The following is a 24090-nucleotide window of genomic DNA, read 5'->3' on the forward strand; positions in this document are numbered from 1 at the left end:
AATGTCATACTCTGGATTCAAATTACTGGTGCAGGACAACCCATGGTGTTAAAATGATTAACATGGGCACCACCCATAAGCAGCGATTATCAACTGTTGGTGCAGCCTCCCTACCTGCAGGGCAATGTGAAATGGAAACACCAGGTATTGGTTGCACTGTACCTTGATGGTGCTAAGCATGACTCCTAGGACATCGCTTCCTTGGTATGACTGGTGCAGGCCGAACTCCCCTCTCAGAGAATGGAACACTCGGTTCATCACTCTCTTCACCTGGAGGGAACACACGTAAACCATTGAAACAATCACTGATCAGAGAGAGGTAGGAATGAACAATATAGAAGCTGGAAGTCAATTTCTCTTGGTATTGCTCATTGGAGTAGTTTGTTAGAGCAAAGGTAGATTTTAAAAAATTGAAACACCCACCCACCCAAAGTCTGCTTTCTCTACTCCTGTATTTCTGGGGACATTTTAGTTTTTGCCCAAGCACTAAACACCTGACTCCACTAATTAAAGGTTTGATGAGGTGATTAGTGGAATCAGATGTATTGTGCTAGGGACAAACTAAAATGGTGGGTCCCCAGGACCAGGATTAAGAAACACTACTTCAATCATGTACAGACTAGTCTGAGGTGAATGTTGGAACACTCACCTGTTCTGCCATTGCATCCTGATTGGGCTGCTGGGCATGCCTCTTCTCCTGCTCAACCAATAGCATTTCCAGCTGCTTCCTGGTGGTCTCTGCCCTGCTCTGTGCTGCCATATACTGAGAGCGAGAGAGCATTGGAATTCAACTGTTTGAATCGTTTACATTTCCTAATGTTTAGGGACACTCAGTGTACACTCAGTATGTCCTTCACCTGTTCCTGTAGTTCTGACAGTGTCCTGGCCAGAATGTCTCTCTGCTGTGTGATTTCTGCTAGCTCATGGCTATGTAGTTCCTTCTCATATCCACCCTGCTGCCAGTCCATATCCAGAATCACCTTTAGATAAACACACGTTTAAAGCCTGCAGGTTTAATGCTTTACATAATGTTAAGCATTATTATATGCAAATAATTATTAATAATAATGTTGTGTATGTAGCAACATTTCAACTGATATGGCTGGTATTTAGTCTGGATCATCGTGTGTGTGTGTGTGAGAGAGAGTGTGTGTATATACCTGTTCCCCCTGATCTACTTCTCCTCTCCTGGCCCTCAGGTGGTCAGTTTCCTTTTGGCTGCTTCTCCTCGCCTCCTCCACCTCCTCAGACAGACGCTGATCCTTTTGGCTGCTTCTCCTCGCCTCCTCCACCTCCTCAGACAGACGCTGATGCTCACACTGCCACGTCCTCTTCCTCTCCGACAGCATCTGACAGAGACCGACAGTGTTACAAGATCAAGACCAAAGTCTAATTCCCATTCTCTTCTGTGAAGTGTGATGGGGACTCTGACAGAGGTTATACTTCTTCCCACTCAATGATTTAAAAACATTGGATGAGTATGAATGAGGAGGAGTGAGTGAAAGGGAGCACACTTTGGGAACAAGGGGTATATTCAGAATTGGGTAAGTGTACTATTTTCTATAGAAGAAATGTCAGGGGATTATTTTTTATACCAAACAGTTATTAGAAGAATACTGGCAGCGTGTGGGACAGTGGTATTGCAGCCTGATAATAACCAATGGTCCCGCCTGCTCGTCTCCACAGACACACACCTTGTCCAGGTTGCCTTTCCCAGACCTCAGGTCCTGTAGCTCCTCCTCCGTGTTGGCAATTGTCAGCTGCATCTCTTTACGTTTCAGTTTCTCTGCATGCCACTGGGCCTGCACCCTCCCCTCCCCCTTCCTTAGCCCTGTACGCACACACGCACACACACACCTCTTTAGTTAGCATGGTGTAATGACCCAATAGAACATTCCCAAAAGTTTAAACCCTGCCCACCCAGCACGCTGGACACAACTCAAAAGATATTCAAAATTGTGTAGTCTCTCAAACAGATCCAAGTGCAGTGGTTCTGCCAGTCATGTACCTTCTACTAGTCTCTCTAATGAGCTGAAATGAGTACAGTGGCTGTCCCTGTCTTGCAGGACTTGGCTGAGCTGGGTCTGCAGGTCAGAGACAGAGCGCTGCAGAGAGGACGACTCCAGCTGAAGCTTGGAGACCAGGGTGGAGGAGGCGGCTAGGTACTCTGTCAGGTGCGGCTGAGATGGAGAGAGAGACAGAGCGAGAGGTGGGGGGAGGGACTTAAGTGTGTGTGCATATGAGACTCTCTCCCTCTCCTGCGCTGTGTGAGTGTAGTAAGTTTCCTCTGCTCTTTCCTACCTTGTCCTGCTCTGCCTCCAGCAGGCTGGTCTGGTCCTGTTGGTTGCTGGTCTTCACCACGTCTTTCCTCTGTTCCAACAGTAAACCACTCTGCTCCATACACCTGTCACACACACCATCTTGTTTATAGCTCAGGACGTCTACAGATTCACAATCTATCTTCCCGTTGTTTTATTTGCCTGTAAATACTGTGTAACCTTACCCTAGCATTCACAGCGGCTAAGAAATGCATTGCCATTCATTGTAAATACTGCGTAACCTTACCCTAGCATTCACAGCGGCTAAGAAATGCATTGCCATTAATTGGAAGGCTGGTTATCCTCCCACAATGGGTAGGTAGAAATGCCATGACCCACTACATTTGATTTATTACCAGATTAAGAGTATACCAGGTGACTTTCATAAGGTGTGGAGGCCTTGTATTGAATACCGTAAGACAAAAGGAGTCGGTATTAAAAACATACCCATGTCAGGGTGTATACCTCTTTAGGCCGCTCTGTCCTGGCCCCGGGTGTCTACCGTCCTGTGGATTGTCACTCTGGCTCTGGCCTAGTACACATGTTTCACTAAGATTCTGAAGTTTGGGTGTGTTAGGTTTGGGGTGCTGCAGGGCGGTGGACCCCTAGGGACAAACTTCTATTGGTGTAAGTAATGAGAGTACTACATTATCCTCATGAGATGAATCATGTGGAAGCGGAGGTGTTGATGTGTGTACATATAAACTATGAGTTTCAACTTTGGTTTCCAAACCTTTTCCTTGGCAAATTATAAATAAATTGACTGTGATATGTATGAATTGTAATATATTTCCTGTTAAAATAAAATATTTTAATACAGTACCAGTCAAAAGTTTGTACACACCTACCCAGGATTAATATATGTATATATGTATATATGTACATTCTAGAATAATAACACATGGAATAATGTACTAACCAAAAAAAGTGTTTAACAAATCAAAATATATTTTAGATTTTTCAAAGTAGCTACCCTTTGTCTTGGTGACAGCTTTGCACACTCTTGGCATTCTCTCAACCCAACCAGCTTCATGACATAGTCACCTGGAATGCATTGCAATGTGCTTAGTTAAAAGTAAAATTTGTGGAATTTCTTTCCTTCTTAATGTGTTTCAGCCAATTAGTTGTGAGGTGACAAGGTAGGGGTGTTATACAGAAAATAGCCCTATTTGGTAAAAGACCAAGTCTATATTATGGAACAGCTCAAATAAGCGAAGAGAAACTACAGTCCATCATTACTTCAGGACATGAAGGTCAGTCAATCAATCCGTAAAATGTCAAGAACTTTGCAAATTTCTTCAAGTGCAGTCACAAAAACCTTCAAGTGCAGTCACAAAAACCTTCAAGTGCAGTCACAAAAACCTTCAAGCGCTATGATGAGACTGGCTCTCATGAGAACCGCCACAGGAAAGGAAGACCCAGAGTTACCTCAGCTGCAAAGGACAACTTCATTAGAGTTAACTGCCTCAGAAATTGCAGCCCAAATAAATGCTTCACAGAGTTCAAGTAACAGACATCTCAACATCAATTGTTCAGAGGAGACTGCATGAATCAGGCCTTCATGGTCAAATTGCTGCAAAGAAACCACTACTAAAAGACCCCAATAATAAGAAGAGACTTGCTTGGGCCAAGAAACACGAGCAATGGACATTAGACGGGTGGAAATCTGTCCTTTGGTCTGATGAGTCCAAATATGAGATTTTTGGATCCAACTGCCGTGTCTTTGAGACACAGAGTAGGTGAACGGATGATTTACACATGTGTGGTTCCCACTGTGAAGCATGGAGGAGGAGGTGTGATGGTGCTTTGCTGGTGACACTGTCAATGATTTATTTAGAATTCAAGGCAAACTTAACCAGCATGGTTACCACAACATTCTGCAGTGATACGCACCCGGTTTGCGCTTAATAGGTCTATAATTTGTTTTTCAACGGGACAATGACCCAACACATCTCCAGGCTGTGTCAGGGCCATTTGACCAATAAGGAGAGTGATAAGTGCTGCATCAGATGACCTGGCCTCCACAATCAACCGACCTCAACCCAATTGAGATGGTTTGGGATGAGTAGGACTGCAGAGTGAAGGAAAAGCAGCCAACAAGTGCTCAGAATGTGGGAACTGCTTCAAGACTGTTGAAAAAGTATTCCTCATGAAGCTGGTTGAAAGAATGCAAAGAGTGTAAAAAGTTGTCATCAAGGCAAAGGCTAAAAATATATTTTGATTTGTTTAACACTCCTCTGTTTACTACATGATTCCATATGTGTTATGTCATTGTTTTGATGTCTTCACTATTATTCTACAATGTAGAAAATAGTAACAATAAAAGAAAAACCCTTGAAGGAGTAGGTGTAAACTTTTGACTGGTACTGTATATATATATATATATTTTTTAATCTACAGAATTCATTGAACAAGCACACACACGCAGTACTGTACACTCAAACCTCTGGTTCTGCTTGAGGAGTTCTCTGATCTTCCAGTTCTGCTCCTCCACTCGGATGCTCTTCTCCAGAACCTCCTTCTTTAGAAACAAGTTCTCCTGTGGAACCCAAATGGAGAAGTTATGTCGTTCCATGCAATGGTCAATGCCTATCAGGTAATTGCTTTCACCCGTCCTACTTTTCCCCACACCAGTGCAGTTGAAGGACAGTAGACCAGGACAAGAATCCTTTTCCCCACACCAGTGCAGTTGAAGGACAGTAGACCAGGACAAGAATCCTTTTCCACACACCAGTGCAGTTGAAGGACAGTAGACCAGGACAAGAATCCTTTTCCACACACCAGTGCAGTTGAAGGACAGTAGACCAGGACAAGAATCCTTTTCCACACACCAGTGCAGTTGAAGGACAGTAGACCAGGACAAGAATCCTTTTCCACACACCAGTGCAGTTGAAGGACAGTAGACCAGGACAAGAATCCTTTTCCACACACCAGTGCAGTTGAAGGACAGTAGACCAGGACAAGAATCCTTTTCCACACACCAGTGCAGTTGAAGGACAGTAGACCAGGACAAGAATCCTTTTCCCCACACCAGTGCAGTTGAAGGACAGTAGACCAGGACAAGAATCCTTTTCCCCACACCAGTGCAGTTGAAGGACAGTAGACCAGGACAAGAATCCTTTTCCACACACCAGTGCAGTTGAAGGACAGTAGACCAGGACAAGAATCCTTTTCCCCACACCAGTGCAGTTGAAGGACAGTAGACCAGGACAAGAATCCTTTTTTTCAGACCAGTGCAGAATGAGGGAGAGCAGAAAAAGAGGAGGACACTGTAGATTAGTCGGACAGATGACTGACCTGGGTGATTCTCTGGATGTTGTGCAGGATCATGGCTGTTTCCATGGACACCGAGGACAGACCCAGAGAGTTGCCGCCACCATGCTTCTGGAGCTCATCCACCTGGTATAAAATATGTTAACATGACTTAAAACTGTTACGATGCTTTGTTACTTGTTATGAGCCCTTATAATGTCTCAGTTTGACAGGATCATTATCAGATTAAAATAAATGATGAGGTCATACGCAAAACAATGCAATACAAGAAAGTGTTACCAGAACTACAAACAAGTCCACTGCTGACCTTGGAGACCAACAGATTGATTTTATCTGCCACTTTCCCCACAGCCTGTCCGATCTCAGTGTTGTGCTGTCGCACCTCTGTCATCAACAAGGAAGTGACATCACTAGGTGCTAGACGGGTCAAATGTTGTTTTAGATAAAAGCTTGAAAACATATTACAATAGTATGTCTGCTATACTGCACTTAGACAAGGTGACAGTGAAAATGGTATTTTCATTACCCTGGTATGAAACTGCATGATGAGGGTGGAACTGTCCAAGGTAGGACGGACCAAAGGCAGACTGAAACGATGGGTATGGCTGTGAGGGGGGGGGAAGCATATTGTATCATTTCAAATTTCCCCTTTGGAGATCAATATTGGTTATTCAATTCAAATTCAATACCTGGAATGCATGACTGCTCCCACCACAGTCCACAGCCTGTGGGACCACTGTCTCCATAAACACTGGTTGCTGGGCAGCAGTTGGCACAACGACCTCAGGCACTGAAACAGAAAATATAACCCTGAATATAAGCAAATTACTGGTGGATCTACCAAACATATGGACGTAAACGGACACTGAACTACCTGCATGGACAGGGGGTGCAGCTGACATCTGGACGGGCTGGGGGAACAGACAGTGATGTGAAGGGTGAGATTCACTTGGGTCCTGCAGGGTGACACAGATACAGTAGAATATTAACAGGTCAGTGGCACTGTCATGGGTGTCAAACATTACAGCGGTTTGTAGGTTGTACTCCTTTTCCAGCATACCTGGCAAACAGGTTCCAAAGTAAAAGCATTGACTTGGTCAAAAACTGGAATTGTGGGAATGCACAATTCTATACAGAACAGAAGGTGCACACACACACACACACACACACACACACACACACACACACACACACACACACACACACACACACACACACACACACACACACACACACACACACACACACACACACACACACACACACACACACACACACACACACACACACACACACACACTATGGAGCCCACCTCTGTCTTGGAGTCACTGTGGTCTGGCTGGGTGGAGATGGCTCCTGTTGGGAAGGGCAGCATGGGCTGACCCATCTTGGCCATATGAGAGATCAACTTGGCTTTGGCTGTATCCGACAGCTGTATGTAAGATAATACGGTTTGAGAGAGATTGTGTCTGATTGACTGTGAGTGAGTGAGTGAGTGAGTGAGTGAGTGAGTGAGTGAGTGAGTGAGTGAGTGAGTGAGTGAGTGAGTGAGTGAGTGAGTGAGTGAGTGAGTGAGTGAGTGAGTGAGTGAGTGGGTGGGTGAGTGGGTGAGTGAGTGGGTGAGTGGGTGAGCGAGCGAGCATGTGTGCACAATTGTGAGTGAAAATGTGTGTGTGAAAGCATGCAAAGAAGTTAAACTAAATTAAAATAACACTCACCATCAGTTGCTCATTTATTGAATTGGATTTCACATTCAGAGGCTTTCCCCTGTTGGCAGAAAAGTCAAATAGTTAACCTGACATCTGACCCCCAAATAAAAAAGCCTCCTAACTCCCCCACTGAGGAACAGTGAAGGTAGTGGTACATACCTGGGCTCTGCTGGGATAGAGCTGGGGGGCTGAGACTGAGGGGACATCCCAAAGCTCAGACTGTCCACACTTGGGGAGGGAGAGTTGGTGGTTAATCCCCCACTCTGTCGCTCCGACCCACTGTCCTTAGCAAACTTCACCTAAATACATCCCACAGAGTTAGAACATCTAGACAGTCATCTTTAGCCAATTACACCCTCTAGCTTCGGTACACAAACAGTTCCACATGGCTACAGTGAGATACTGTTTGACGTTTGAAACTGAATGTGTGAGTGTGTGTGCACCCACCCGGCGGATCTGCACATTGTAGACCAGTGTGCTTGAGGAGGGGACGTGGTTGGGTATGCCCTTTGACCCATAGCCTAGGGTGGGGGGCACAATATGGAGGCGACACCCAGTTTTCTGCATCCCTAACATCCCATCCTCCAATCCCTAAAGTGAGATAGGAGAGAGAGAAACATTCGTTTTTTTCTGTAAGCATGAATTGCCTCACTATGTGTGGTGATGTCATGTTGCTGAGTTGACCACTACACCAGTGGAGGCTGGTGGAAAGAGCTATAGGAGGATGGGCTCATTTTAATGGCTGTAATGGAATAAATGGAACGGGGTCAAACAGGTGGTTTCCATACGTTCCATATATTCCATTCCAGCCATTACGTTGAGCCAGTCTTCATATAGCTCCTCCCACCAGCCTGCTCTACATCCTACCTTAATGGTTTTGCCGGTGCCAAGTTTCACTCTCAGCAGCTTGTCTTTGCCCACGTTGGAGTCAAACATCTGACACACAGAAAACAATATAATACATTCAGCTGAATGGTGATCAAATTGGCATTGACATGCACTGTGAAGAGGATAAGTGAGTGAGTGAGAGAAAGAGAGAAATAGGACAGTCACACAAAACACATTCACTGGACAACAACAAAAACAACTCAAATTCTTGTTTTAAAATCCATGTCATTTAGACTCTCTCCAGACAATAGTAAACAAGGTGGGGGGGAGTTCAGCGTAAAGGGTGAAGTGCTCAGTGCTCAAGGAAGAGAAAAGTGGGTGGGAACAACAATGTTCTATTAAACTTCCCTGCAAAGAAGTAAATCTAAAGATTTAACTAGGCCTCTAGGTCTATTCCTCTCTGATAAAACATTTACTAGGGTCAGCCTTATCTGGGCCTCTTGAAAGCACAGAGATATTCCCGACAGAGGTGAGACGGATTTTCCCAAACTCTATTGCTTGCCTCATATGTTTAAGTCCCTGTGATATACACAGCTATTTTTTAAATTATGAATGATATACATTATGGCCGCTGATTCATGATAACTCGATCATAACCCAAAATATAAGGTTGCTTTACTCCATTGTTTGTAAGCTATGTCATAAACATACATTAATGTACAGCTTCAAATTGTCTAGAAACTATCATGTTGGCCTCGTCCTTTTGTGTTTTTTTTCCATATAGTAGATATAATTTGGTGGTTAAATGTATCCAGCCCCATCCCTCTGTTCTATAGCATTTTGTGGTTTTGTCAATGAAGACCCATCATATGAATATCTAAGGATGTGCACAATGTTGCCCTGTAAAGGTAAAACCATGCTTTACAATTGGTTAGGATCCATGTGTCACGATTTGTTACGATCACATAGGGATGTCAATATCGTACCATGTTGACTCAAACTGAAATGATCTCGAACTGACTGATAATGGTTTCACCTTTGGTCTCGGTTTAGATATGGCCGCCTCCGGCAGTCTGCTGTCTGAGGAGCACTTCCTGTGCTCTACGTGTCTGGATGTGTTCACTGAGCCAGTAGCCATTCCATGTGGACAACTTCTGTATGGCCTGTATCAAAGAGTACTGGGATACTAGTGACCCTTGCCGGCGTCCCATGTGTTTGGAGAAATTCGACAGGAAACCGGAGCTTTGCATCAATACTCTCATTTCTGAGATGGCTACTCAGTTCAGGAAGTCAGTTCAAGGGAAAGCCACCAGCCTAGACCAAGGACCTCACCCAAAGCCCTGCTCAACCTCTAGAAGTTTCCTGTGACATCTGTATCTGGGACAAAGCTCAAGGCCCTGAAGTCCTGCCTGGTGTCTGACATCTTTCCGTGAGACTCACTTGGAGCCTCAGAGAGTCACCGGTTTAAAGAGACAAGCTCATCGACCCTGTGGAGAACCTGGAAGACGGGATGCGTAAGAAGCACGAGAGACTCCTGGATCTGTTCTGTTGAAGTGACCAGACATGTCTGCATGTGTTTTGCTAGAAAACAGACCACATGACACTGTCCCTCTAGAGAAGAGTACAGAGAGAAAATGGCTAAACTAGGAAAGGTTATGGCAGAGGTAGACCAGAAGATGCTTACAAGATAGAGTAAGGTTGAGCAGCTCAAACTCAGATCTCAGCAAGAGAAATGGAAAGAGAGAGACAACGTGCAGGTCTTTACTGCTCTGGTGCGTTCCATTGAGAGAAGCCAGGTAGAAATCATTGATTGAGGTGATTAAGGAGCTGGAACAGGAAAGCACTGAGCTACAGAGGAGAAGCAATGAGCTGGAGCAGCTCTCACACACTGAGGGCCACCTTCAACTCCTCCAGAGCTTCCCATCCCTGTGCAGCCCTCCACCCACCGAGGACTGGTCTGAGATCAGTGTTCACAGTGATCTCTGTCTGGGGACTCTGAGGAGAGCTGTGTCTCAGCTGGAGGAGACACTTATGAGTGAAGTGAAGAGGTTTGGTGATGTTGAGCTGGAGGGGATTCAGCAGTAGATGTGACCCTGGACCCTGATACAGCACTTCCTTACCTCATTCTGTCTAGGATGGGAAGCAAATGAAAAACAGAAGAACATGATCTCCCAAACCACCCAGAGAGGTTTGATTATTTTGTCAATGTCCTTGGAATTGAGTGCTTCTCTTCAGGGAGATTTTACTGAGTAGGATTTAGAAGTAGCCAGTGAGTCTGTCAACAGGAAGAGGGATATAACATTAAGGCCTCAGAATGGATACTGGACTATGCAGAGGTTTGGGTGTGAGTACAAAGCCAGTGACACCTACCCTGTCCCCATCTTTCTGAGAGACACACCACAGAAGGCAGGGGTGTTTATGGATTGTGAGGATGGTCAGGTCTCCTTTTATGATGTGGGGGCCTGGTCTCATATCTACTCTTTCACTGACTGCAAATCCATACCGTGGCCCAAATCCTAATGGTGAAATCTTCCCTCTCATCATCTCTACATTCAAAGTCACAGACTCTTAAATTCCCAAATTGTACAATGGAGTTTTTATTCTCATTATTATCAGCATTTGTCAGTCTGTTTGACATGACGAGTATAGGACCATACTAGGTTAAGATACTGGTCATAATGTTTGAGTCATAATTTCTGCCAGCACGGTGCTCATTAGGTAAACTAATGAGCACTGTGCGAGGAAGGGTGCATTGTGCAAATATAGGATCCAGAAAGGATTGTTTTAAGGTGGAGATATGGTTTTTCTGTTGCAGTCATGCGCAATGTTCTTGGTTGGTCATCAATCATTAAGATAATTGAAAGGAACATGCTTATTTTATAACATACATAATTTAAAACGGCCAAGTTCTATTCACAACGGTATTCAGTTGGTTAAGAGACATCCCATTAATACTAGGAATAGATTGTCCACCATCTATGCGTTGTCCAGACAGAAAAGTATTCAGTTGGTAAAGACAGACATTCCGTTAATACTAGGAATAGATTGTCCACCATCTATGCTTTGTCCAGACAGAAAAGTATTCAGTTGGTAAGAGACAGACATTCCGTTAATACTAGGAATAGATTGTCCACCATCTATGCGTTGTCCAGACAGAAAAGAGAAATAGGCAAAAGAACATTTCGATTTAGAGCCATAAAGAAATTGAATAAATTAACTGAGCAAACCAGAAACCTTTCAATATATACCTCAATATAAACCTTTCAATATATACATTTAGACACAATTTAAATATAATACATATAAATGTTTATAGGACTATAGTAGATGAAGAATCAATATTTTTTTAGATTGAGTATTTATTGGGTCATTATGTTAGTATATTATGTATGTTTGTAATAGTGTGTTATACAGTGGGGCAAAAAAGTATTTAGTCAGCCACCAATTGTGCAATTTCTCCCACTTAAAAGATAAGAGGCCTGTAATTTTTATCATAGGTACACTTCAACTATGACAGACAAAATGAGAAGAAAAAAAATCCATAAAATCACATTGTAGGATTTTTAATGAATTTATTTGCAAATTATGGTGGAGAATAAGTATTTGGTCACCCACAAACAAGCAAGATTTCTGGTTCTCACAGACCTGTAACTTCTTCTTTAAAGAGGCTCCTCTGTCCTCCACTAATTACCTGCATTAATGGCACCTGTTTGAACTTGTTATCAGTATAAAAGACACCTGTCCACAACCTCAAACAGTCACACTCCAAACTCCACTATGGCCAAGACCAAAGAGCTGTCAAAGGACAGCAGAAACAAAATTGTAGACCTGCACCAGGCTGGGAATACAGAATCTGCAATAGGTAAGCAGCTTGGTTTGAAGAAATCAACTGTGGGAGCAATTATTAGGAAATGGAAGACATACAAGACCACTGATAATCTCCCTCGATCTGGGGCTCCACGCAAGATCTCACCCCATGGGGTCAAAATGATCACAAGAATGGTGAGCAAAAATCCCAGAACCACACGGGGGGACCTAGTGAATGACCTGCAGAGAGCTGGGACCAAAGTAACAAAGCTTACCATCAGTAACACACTACGCCACCAGGGACTCAAATCCTGCAGTGTCAGACGTGTCCCCCTGCTTAAGCCAGTACATGTCCAGGCACGTCTGAAGTTTGCTAGAGAGCATTTGGATGATCCAGAAGAAGATTGGGAGAATGTCATATGGTCAGATGAAACCAAAATATAACTTTTTGGTAAACTGAACTCGTCATGTTTGGAGAACAAAGAATGCTGAGTTGCATCCAAAGAACACCATACCTACTGTGAAGCATGGGGGTATAAACATCATGCTTTGGGGCTGTTTTTCTGCAAAGGGACCAGGACGACTGATCCGTGTAAAGGAAAGAATGAATGGGGCCATGTATCGTGAGATTTTGAGTGAAAACCTCCTTCCATCAGCAAGGGCATTGAAGATGAAACGTGGCTGGGTCTTTCAGCATGACAATGATCCCAAACTCACCGCCTGGGTAACGAAGGAGTGGCTTCGTAAGAAGCATTTCAAATTCCTGTAGTGGCCTAGCCAGTCTCCAGATCTCAACCCCATAGAAATTATTTGGAAGGAGTTGAAAGTCTGTGTTGCCCAGCAACAGCCCCAAAACATCACTGCTCTGGAGGAGATCTGCATGGATGAATGGGCCAAAATACCAGCAACAGTGTGTGAAAACCTTGTGAAGACTTACAGAAAACATTTGACCTCTGTCATTGCCAACAAAGGGTATATAAAAGTATTGAGAAACTTGTTATTGACCAAATACTTATTTTCCACCATAATTTGCAAATAAATTCATTAAAAATCCTACAATGTGATTATCTGGATTTTTTTTTCTCTGTCATAGTTGAAGTGTTCCTACGATGAAAATTCCAGGCCTCTCTCATCTTTTTAAGTGGGGGAACTTGCACAATTGGTGGCTGACTAAATACTTTTTTGCCCCACTGTATGTAGAAATGTGTTAGTATTATAAATAGTATTTTAATGTTTCGGGACTCTTGGAAGATTAGTCCAAATGGGGACTAAAAGAGATCCAAATCAAATCAAATCAAAAGCATCTAGTATGTCAGTATATTGTCAATGTTTGAATATATTCTGATCTTTTGTATTTAAAAAATAAATAAATTATAAAGCCACATATCAAATTGCCCAATGCTCTGAGCTTTTCTGAGCCTTTATTCATTTTGTCACAAGCAGTTCATTTTGTCAGAACCAGTTGATTTTCTCCAAATACAGCACAATTATTTTGGCTGTATTCTGAGTTATTTGTCACCTGTCCGATGTTGTGGTTCTGTAGAAGCCAGCCTGTGAAGGCCACCTCTACCGTGTCACCATAGTCCACCGCCGGTCCCTCTCCTAACAGCAGGTCCTGGGTCAGTAGTGTATCTACAGTGGTCTCACTATTCCATCTGGCCACACACAGCTATAATGGTGGGTAAAGATTTAAACATTAAAAAAGTCTATGGATTTTTACTGTGTGCAAATAACTCAATAAAACAAACTATCCATGTGTCTACCCATCTGTTTTTCCAGAGCCATATATAGAGATCTATATACACAGTGTACAAATCATTATGCACACATGAATCCAGGTGACAGCTAAGATCCCTTATTGATGTCACTTGTTAAATCCTCTTCAAGTCAGTGTAGATGAAGGGGAGGAGACATGTTAAAGAAGGATTTTTAAACCTTGAGACAAGTTAAGTGTCTTTGAACGGGGTATGGTTGTAGGTGCCAGACGCACCGTTTTGTGTCAACAATTGCTGCTGGGTTTTTCATGCTCAACAGTTTTCTGTGAAAGGTCCACCACTCAAAGGACATCCAGCCAACTTGACACAATTGTGGGAAGCATTGGAGTCAACATGGGCCAGCATCCCTGTGGAACGCTTTCGACACCTTGTAGAGTTTATGCCCTGGCGAATTGACGCTGTTTTGAGGGTCAAAGGGGGGGTGCAACTCAATATTAGGAAAGCGTTCGTAATGTTTTGTAAACTCCATGTATATCTGTCCAGCATGAGAAAAAAAATACTTCTGTCATTCACCTCTTTGCAAAAGTCCACTCCAGCTTTCTCAGACTCAAACATCAGGGACCAGTTGTGCCTCAGATCATCGTAGAATGTTCCATAGTTACCTGGCTGAACCTGAGAAGTCAAATCAGACATAGCCTAGTTAAACACACCACACAGTTAAAACTGATAGTCTAGTTAAAACACAGCACACAGTTAAAACTGATATAGTCTAGTTAAAACACACCACACAGTTAAAACTGATATAGTCTAGGTAAAACACACCACACAGTTAAAATTGATATAGTCTAGGTAAAACACACCACACAGTTAAAATTGATATAGTCTAGTAAAACACACCACACAGTTAAAACTACACAAGCATGTACACATCATAGGAAGATGTACTACTCACTGTGAAGATGAATCCTAGATGGATCTTGGCAGTTGTGATTGGTTTCTGTTCGCTGCCATAAAGCAGGATCATGTACTGAAGAAAACAATCAAGACGAGATGAAGCAGATAACAATAACATGTATTTATGTGGTAGTTACAAAGGCAGATTTACACTATGTTTTACACAACCCTTTTATACAAAAGTTTCTATCACTGCCATAGATTTATTACTGTATCAAGACAAATTAAAACAATTTATCATGAGCCTTTTTCACTCTACACTAAAACAGCCTAGAGTATCTCAAGATCATACAATTAACTGAGTCACATATTTCTTATTAAGTGGTTAGAGCAGAATACAAGACCCTTCATTAATTGAGTTGGAAAATCATATGATTAAATATAAACAGTGCATGACTTGGGGCGGAGCTCACAAGCACCTCAAATGTTCTACTGCTTGAGTTCCGGCACCTCTTACAGAATATTCACTTTAAAAACATTGCAGAGCTCCAGCACCTAAATAAAAACAGCACTCAAAATGAGTACCAGCACCCATTTCAGTCCAAGCACTGAATGTAAAGACATGGAGACGTGTTTATTCTTAATGGAAACCAGTTTTACATATCCTTCACAGCTCAAGTACCTCTCTGGTTGGATGATTTCCCAGGATAGCAGCTCCCACCTTCCCCTGTTTTGTGTACTGGCCATTCACACTGCAAACACAAAACCATGACGACAAGATCAAACAGGACCTGTGAACACAACAACAAACACACGCATATTCTCTCACGCACCACCTCAAGCACACTAATACTGGACATACTCACATACACATTCAACTCAGACATATCAACTCTATCTAGTGATATGGATTTCAGGTGCTTGTTGGTGGACATACTCACAAGCGGAATGCATGAACAGCAGTAGCCAAAAGGACAGAAGGAGTTGGTGCAGGCTTTTGAGGAGATGGGCCTTTGAAAATGCACACAGAGTTAACAAAAACCACGCAGACCATATTTAAACACTTCCATAATGTGAACTTTTGCACCAATCCATTAATGGATGTATTGGACGAATTGCATTAACGTTTACACGTGGTCTGAAGTCTGTTTAAACTGTACAAGCCACAATACTGAAGAAATGCATCCTTCCTGCTGTCTAGAGGAGTCATAACCTCCCTCTATCCAATCATGTCGGATCAGTGTTTACGTCAAAGGGAGGAAGGAGAGAATGGATTTCACCAGTGTTTAAACAAGGCCTCAGACATATCTTACTCAGAGCGGTGGGGGTTTTCTTCGGCTGTTTGGGGGCTCTGAACTGGAAGGACTCGTTGCCCTGACTGGCAGCCTGATCCAGATCAAAGAGAGAGGCTAGCTTTGCTCTGTCAACACACAAACACAACACTACTGTACATGGGTAATTCCAAAATATCAGAATTGCACTGGGACTGATTTTTCACTTTAAAAATGTATGCCAAACAAAAACCGTTGAATTAAAAAGTTTAATAAACCACACAACTATGCACAAGGAATACTTTTAACAATTTACACAGAACATTTTACAGAAACACATTTACTGGAAGAACTAGGCAGATGCAAAGTTTGGTAACAGTTTTTTTTTTTATTCGTCCAGGTTTTTCCAAAACTCTGTTAAATCCATTTACAGTGTCTTCATGTAGTGTCTTCATGTAGTGTCTTCAGGTTTTCATGTAGTGTCCTTCAAAACTCTGTTAAATCCATGTGTCTTCAACAGTGTCTTCATGTACAGTGTCTTCATGTGTGTCTTCTTCTTCATGTACAGTGTCTTCATGTAGTGTCTTCATGTAGTGTCTTCATGTACAGTGTCTTCATGTAGTGTCTTCATGTACAGTGTCTTCATGTACAGTGTCTTCATGTACAGTGTCTTCATGTACAGTGTCTTCATGTACAGTGTCTTCATGTACAGTGTCTTCATGTACAGTGTCTTCATGTACAGTGTCTTCATGTACAGTGTCTTCATGTAGTGTCTTCATGTACAGTGTCTTCATGTAGTGTCTTCATGTACAGTGTCTTCATGTACAGTGTCTTCATGTAGTGTCTTCATGTGTCTTCATGTAGTGTCTTCATGTACAGTGTCTTCATGTACAGTGTCTTCATGTACAGTGTCTTCATGTACAGTGTCTTCATGTACAGTGTCTTCATGTACAGTGTCTTCATGTACAGTGTCTTCATGTACAGTGTCTTCAGAAAGTATTCACATCCCTTTTCACATTTAGTCACGTCACAGCCTGAATTTCATTTATTATATTTAGAAGAAAAACATTGTCACTGGCCATAATGGCAAAGTAGAATGATGTCAATAACAACGTCTTGAGTCAATAAGACTTTTTGTCCTTTGTCATGGAAAACCTAGAATTCAGGAGTAAGAACTTGCTTAACAAGTCATAATAAATGGCATGGACTCACTGTGTGAAATAATAGTGTTTGACATGATTTTTTAATGACTACCTCATCTCTGTACCCTACACATCAAACTATCTGTAAGGTCCCTCAGTCAAGCAGTAAGGTTTTCCAATGCCTCGCAAAGAATGGCACCTATTGGTAATGGCAAAAAACAAACATTGAATATCCCTTTCAGCATGTTGAAGTTATTCATTACACTTTGAATGGTGTATCAATGCACCCAGTCACTACAAAGATACAGGAGTCCTTACTAACTCAGTTGCTTGAGAGGAAGGAAACCACTCAGGGATTTCCCCGTGAGGCCAATGGTGACTTTAAAACAGGTAGAGGTCACTCCACAATACTAACTTAATGACAGAGTGAAAAGACAGACATCTGTACAAAACATGCATCCTGTTTGCAATAAGACACTAAAGTAAAAGTGCAGAGAATTTGGCAAAGAAATTAACTTTATGTCCTGAATAAAAGTGTTATTTTTTGGGCAAATCCAACAACACGTCACTGAGTACTAGTTCATATTTTCAAGCATTGTGGTGGCTGCATCATGTTGGGTCATGGGTATGCTTGTCATCGGCAAGGACTATGGAATAGAGCTAAGCACATGCAAAATCCTAGAGGAAAACCAGGTTCAGTCAGCTTTTCAACAGACACTGGGAGACAAGTTCACCTTTCAGCATGACAAGGACTTAAAACACAAGGCTAAATACAGACTGGAGTTGCCGACCAAGATGACATTGAATGTTCCTGAGTGGACTAGTTACAGTTCGGACTTAAATCGTCTTGAAAATCTATGGCAAAACTTGAAAATGGCTGTCTAGCAATGATTTTTATTTAACTAGACAAGTCAGTTAAGAACAAATTGTTATTTACAACGATGGCCTACCCCGGCCAAACCCGGACAACACTGGGCCAATTGTGCGCTGCCCTAGGGGACTCCCAATCACGTCCGGATGTGATGCAGTATGGATTCAAACCAGGTACTGCAGTGACGCCTCTTGCACTGAGATGCAGTGTCTTAAACCACTGCACCACTTGGGAGACCAACTTGACAGAGCTTGAAGAATTTGAAAAATAATAATGTGCAAATGTTGTACAATTAAGGTGTGCAAAGCAATTAAGGTGTCACAGCTGTTAAATCCATTTTAATTCCACTTTGTAACAACAAAATGTGGAAAACGTCAAGGGGTGTGAATACTTTCTGAAGGCCTTGTGTGTGTGTGTGTGTATTATTATTTTTTACATTTTGTATTTTACCCTGTTCAACTGACAGCCGAAGTCAGCCTATAAGGCACCTGGCCCGCCACAAGGAGTAGCTAAAGCGAGATGAGTCAAGCAAAGCCCCCCCGGCCAAACCCGGACGTTGGGCCAATTGTGCGCAACCCTATGGGACTCCCGGTCACGGCCAGTTATGACACAGACTGGGATCGAACCCGGGTCTATAGTTATGCCTCAAGCACTGCTTTAGACCACTGTGCTACTCAGGGTGTCTGTATGTGTATTTTCAGTAACAGAATTTCAAGGCACAAGGCAATGTTTGTTAAACTTACAGAAGGCAGAATAATTTCACCAAAACAAAATAGAAGTGTTGATATTAGTTGGCAGGGGTCTTCACTTCAACATTGTGTTTTGATGCATTTCTAACACCTTTCAGACTTTTCTGAGACCCTTTTTCCATCTGTTTGACCACAAATCAAAGTCTTTCCTAATTCCAATTTTTTGGGATGGATAATGGTTGGAAAATGCATGTGTATGCCTTAAAACTTCTCAAAATGAGTCTTGTAGCTTTCATTTGACATTCTCCTATGAACTTCACATGTTGGTGCTCATTGACATGTTGGTGCTCATGGGCCCATTAAGACATGCTGGTGCTCATGGGTCCATTAAGACATGTTGGTGCTCATGGGTCCATTAAGACATGCTGGTGCTCATAAAGGTCCATTAAGACATGCTGGTGCTCATGGGTCCATTAAGACATGCTGGTGCTCATGGGTCCATTAAGACATGCTGGTGCTCATGGGTCCATTAAGACATGCTGGTGCTCATGGGTCCATTAAGACATGCTGGTGCTCATGGGTCCATTAAGACATGCTGGTGCTCATGGGTCCATTAAGACATGCTGGTGCTCATGGGTCCATTAAGACATGCTGGTGCTCATGGGTCCATTAAGACATGCTGGTGCTCATGCATTAAGACATGCTGGTGCTCATGGGTCCATTAAGACATGCTGATGCATTAAGACATGGGTCCATTAAGACATGCTGATGGGTTCTTAAGACATGCTGGCTCCATTTAAGACATGCTGATGCTCATGGGTTCATTAAGCGGGTGCTCATGGGTTCATTAAGCTGGTGCTCATGGGTTCATTAAGCTGGTGCTCATAGGTTCATTAAGTCATGCTGGTGCTCATGGGTTCATTAAGACATGCTGGTGCTCATGGGTTCATTAAGCTGGTGCTCATGGGTTCATTAAGACATGCTGGTGCTCATGGGTTCATTAAGCTGGTGCTCATGGGTTCATTAAGACATGCTGGTGCTCATGGGTTCATTAAGACATGCTGATGCTCATAGGTCCATTAAGACATGCTGGTGCTCATGGGTTCATTAAGCTGGTGCTCATGGGTTCATTAAGACATGCTGGTGCTCATCGGTTCATTAAGCTGGTGCTCATGGGTTCATTAAGCTGGTGCTCATAGGTTCATTAAGACATGCTGTTGCTCATGGGTCCATTAAGCTGGTGCTCATGGGTCCATTAAGACATGCTGGTGCTCATGGGTTCATTAAGCTGGTGCTCATGGGTTCATTAAGCTGGTGCTCATGGGTTCATTAAGACATGCTGGTGCTCATGGGTCCATTCAGTCATGCTGGTGCTCATGGGTTCATTAAGACATGCTTGTGCTCATGGGTTCATTAAGACATGCTGGTGGTCATGGGTTCATTAAGACATGCTGGTGCTCATGGGTCCATTAAGTCATGTTGGTGCTCATGGGTTCATTATTAAGACATGCTGGTGCTCATGGGTTCATTAAGACATGCTGGTGCTCATGGGTTCATTAAGACATGCTGGTGCTCATTAAGACATGCTTGTGCTCATGGGTTCATTAAGACATGCTGGTGGTCATGGGTTCATTAAGACATGCTGGTGCTCATGGGTCCATTAAGTCATGTTGGTGCTCATGGGTTCATTAAGACATGCTTGTGCTCATGGGTTCATTAAGACATGCTGGTGGTCATGGGTTCATTAAGACATGCTGGTGCTCATGGGTCCATTAAGTCATGTTGGTGCTCATGGGTTCATTAAGACATGCTGGTGCTCATGGTTTCATTAAGTCATGTTGGTGCTCATGGGTTCATTAAGACATGCTGGTGCTCATGGGTTCATTAAGACATGCTGGTGCTCATGGGTCCATTAAGTCATGTTGGTGCTCATGGGTTCATTAAGTCATGTTGGTGCTCATGGGTCCATTAAGTCATTTTGGTGCTCATGGGTCCATTAAGTCATGTTGGTGCTCATGGGTCCATTAAGTCATTTTGGTGCTCATGGGTTCATTAAGTCATGCTGGTGCTCATGGGTCCATTAAGTCATGTTGGTGCTCATGGGTTCATTAAGTCATGTTGGTGCTCATGGGTCCATGAAGTCATTTTGGTGCTCATGGGTTCATTAAGTCATGTTGGTGCTCATGGGTCCATTAAGTCATTTTGGTGCTCATGGGTTCATTAAGTCATGTTGGTGCTCATGGGTCCATTAAGTCATTTTGGTGCTCATGGGTTCATTAAGTCATGTTGGTGCTCATGGGTCCATTAAGTCATTTTGGTGCTCATGGGTCCATTAAGTCATGTTGGTGCTCATGGGTCCATTAAGTCATGTTGGTGCTCATGGGTCCATTAAGACATGCTGGTGCTCATGGGTTCATTAAGACATGCTGGTGCTCATGGGTCCATTAAGTCATGCTGGTGCTCATGGGTTCATTTACATGGAAATGACCATATGTGTATGGCAACAATACATACAAGTTTTAGTGTGCATGTATGGAAACTTACACAAGCACGAGTATGTTTTGATCACTTCATCACAATGCTTAGCTTGGAATGACACAATCTAGTCGAAACAATGCAATCCACTCACAGACCAATGAAGAGGTAGCAGAGACAATGATGGCATCAACACAGGGTTAAATACTTGTATCATGATTTGTATCATCACCAATCAGTCACTTAGTATCTGTTTGGATGTAAACAATTTTATCACAGCTTTCCTATCATCCAAACCTTGCTTCCCGGGGTAGAGAGAAGAGACAGCATACCTTTCTAGTTGTTTGCTTAGGTGATTGATTAAAATTCGCTCACATTACATTTCGATTAGAAGCCAATATTATCCAGAGCAACATAAAATATAATAGACAGTCAGTGCCCAGTATGAATGTTTGCATGAAAGTTAAGTTGAACAAGTATTTTCTGGTATAATGTGATGTGCTACCAGACAATAGGCTACAAATGAACATGATCTCCACAATGCAAAACATTTTCCACATATTCCAAAGACTAGAAAATAGAAAAACACTACTTACATTCTTCAAAATATAACATTTCCTCGCCCTCTGTGCTAAATGCAATATAAAGTGCATTACTAGCAGGGAATATCAGACCCACATGGCATAAACACGACATCCCCAGGCAAGCCTATCCACTCTCTATAGAGATCAGCATCCCATGACATAAACAGGACATCCCCAGGCAAGCCTATCCACTCTCTATATAGATCAGCATCCCATGACATAAACAGGACATCCCCAGGCAAGCCTATCCACTCTCTATATAGATCAGCGTCCCATGACATAAACACGACATCCCCAGGCAAGCCTATCCACTCTCTATATAGATCAGCCTCCCATGACATAAACAGGACATCCCCAGGCAAGCCTATCCACTCTCTATATAGATCAGCGTCCCATGACATAAACACGACATCCCCAGGCAAGCCTATCCACTCTCTATATAGATCAGCGTCCCATGACATAAACAGGACATCCCCAGGCAAGCCTATCCACTCTCTATATAGATCAGCGTCCCATGACATAAACACGACATCCCCAGGCAAGCCTATCCACTCTCTATATAGATCAGCCTCCCATGACATAAACACGACATCCCCAGGCAAGCCTATCCACTCTCTATATAGATCAGCATCCCATGACATAAACAGGACATCCCCAGGCAAGCCTATCCACTCTCTATATAGATCAGCGTCCCATGACATAAACACGACATCCCCAGGCAAGCCTATCCACTCTCTATATAGATCAGCCTCCCATGACATAAACACGACATCCCCAGGCAAGCCTATCCACTCTCTATATAGATCAGCCTCCCATGACATAAACACGACATCCCCAGGCAAGCCTATCCACTCTCTATATAGATCAGCATCCCATGACATAAACACGACATCCCCAGGCAAGCCTATCCACTCTCTATAGAGATCAGCATCCCATGACATAAACACGACATCCCCAGGCAAGCCTATCCACTCTCTATAGAGATCAGCTCCCATGACATAAACACGACATCCCCAGGCAAGCCTATCCACTCTCTATATAGATCAGCGTCCCATGACATAAACACGACATCCCCAGGCAAGCCTATCCACTCTCTATAGAGATCAGCATCCCATGACATCTATTTAACCCACCCTTGGTGGCCCCTTCCTCAAGAAAGCTAAAACATATTTTTAACTACAGCAGCACTCAAAGCAGTGAACCTGTTTTAACCTGGTTAAATAAACTCAACACTCAACCAATAGACAAGCAGCCAGTCCTCCCATGTTTACTTACATGATAGGTTCTCTCTAGTCTCACACTCCAGACCTCTGTGCACAATAGCCTAGGGATGAAGTTAGGTTCTCTCTCAAAGAACACATGTACACAGAACATACTGACCCATGGAACTCCCACCAAAGGTAGTCAGTAAGCCACAATACAGCCATGGTCGCCAGTTTGTAGCTTCTGACAGAGGCCCTGTGCCAGATGAAGAAGACACCGAGGAGGGGAGGGCAGGTAGGAGAGGAGCTGGCTGGCAAACAGATTGTGTGCCCTGCCAGATTTTTCTCTGATCCTCTCCTCTCGGTTCCATACAGTTATGACAAGGGACCATTCAGCAGTACGGTCCATGCTGCTATGGTGACATACCAGAAAACATTGCGAGAAAGCATAGGTGGTCTAATTGGTATATTCCCATTTGTTGTTTTCCCTACCATTGCATAGGTGGGACAGGCTTCTCAGCCTAGCTCTGTCACATCCCAAGTAAGCGATAATCAACCAGGGGCTATCAGTTAATTATTTTCCAGAGTCCCTTGTTGATTATCCCTTACACAATCCATTGGTTTAAATTGAATAGTTTTTGTTTAGCCTACCCACGCTATGAGGCTCTCACACATTCCACCAAATTAGTTTCCCCAAAATCAATAATGCCACCTTTGACTAAGTCCATAGGGCACCCCTGTTTCAACATAGCCACTTCAGACTCACAAATTATAGTTACGGTTTATCCAATGCACGTGGTTAAGGACTGCAAAACAATTTGGGAGGAAGATGAGATAAACATCTAAATCACTATTTAATTCTATATTATTTTTAGGCTTTGCTGCACTACTTTTAAATTATTTGAATGATTTTCATGCATCCCTAAATATAGTCTGTAGCCTAATAAACGTTGATACTGTTAGTTACATTGTAACACATTGTTCAAAAAAAGAAACAACGTTTACAATGAAAAAACATGACTTTTCCCTCTTCTCAGTGTATGAAGAATGATCCAATCAAAAGACAATGCGCTTCGCAAGCAAATAAAAACAACTGCACATGCGTTTACTTTTTCTCTGTAAACTCACCCGCCTTTAGGCAACAGAAAATCCCCTTCTTGATAACCACAAAACATATCTAGAAGTCTGCGTCGTACCCTTCGAATAGAAAAATACAGGGGGTATTTTATGACTAGCGAAACATCACACACAAACAGCACGTTCAAGTGATACACTTCAAATATGCCTCCATCCTTCATTTCATGTAGAATGG

General features: G+C 42.9%; 1 protein-coding gene across 3 annotated transcripts in view; it reads right to left on the reverse strand.

The window, feature by feature from the left end:
- Positions 1-24058, reverse strand: part of fkbp15a (FKBP prolyl isomerase family member 15a) — a 25688-nt gene extending 1630 nt beyond the window's left edge. The window contains exons 1-25 of one of the 3 annotated variants that reach the window (XM_046290435.1): positions 23907-24058; positions 15858-15964; positions 15486-15555; positions 15227-15296; positions 14603-14677; positions 14224-14322; positions 13455-13604; positions 8168-8236; positions 7748-7891; positions 7460-7599; positions 7310-7358; positions 6904-7023; positions 6466-6502; positions 6281-6381; positions 6118-6196; positions 5899-6008; positions 5616-5717; positions 4763-4857; positions 2302-2404; positions 2009-2180; positions 1695-1831; positions 1161-1349; positions 858-980; positions 650-763; positions 163-270 (exon numbers count right to left, since the gene is read on the reverse strand). In XM_046290435.1, coding sequence (XP_046146391.1) covers positions 163-270; positions 650-763; positions 858-980; positions 1161-1349; positions 1695-1831; positions 2009-2180; positions 2302-2404; positions 4763-4857; positions 5616-5717; positions 5899-6008; positions 6118-6196; positions 6281-6381; positions 6466-6502; positions 6904-7023; positions 7310-7358; positions 7460-7599; positions 7748-7891; positions 8168-8236; positions 13455-13604; positions 14224-14322; positions 14603-14677; positions 15227-15296; positions 15486-15555; positions 15858-15964; positions 23907-23953 — 2610 coding nt within the window. In that variant the 5' untranslated portion in view covers positions 23954-24058. Of the gene's footprint in view, positions 1-162; positions 271-649; positions 764-857; positions 981-1160; positions 1350-1694; positions 1832-2008; positions 2181-2301; positions 2405-4762; positions 4858-5615; positions 5718-5898; positions 6009-6117; positions 6197-6280; positions 6382-6465; positions 6548-6903; positions 7024-7309; positions 7359-7459; positions 7600-7747; positions 7892-8167; positions 8237-13454; positions 13605-14223; positions 14323-14602; positions 14678-15226; positions 15297-15485; positions 15556-15857; positions 15965-23906 lie in introns of all 3 variants that reach the window. The other 2 variants (XM_046290434.1, XM_046290433.1) reach the window with 2 other exon arrangements.
- Positions 24059-24090: the final 32 nt, after the last annotated feature.

The sequence above is a fragment of the Oncorhynchus gorbuscha genome, linkage group LG11 (assembly GCF_021184085.1).
Source record: "Oncorhynchus gorbuscha isolate QuinsamMale2020 ecotype Even-year linkage group LG11, OgorEven_v1.0, whole genome shotgun sequence".
Lineage (NCBI taxonomy): Eukaryota > Metazoa > Chordata > Actinopteri > Salmoniformes > Salmonidae > Oncorhynchus > Oncorhynchus gorbuscha.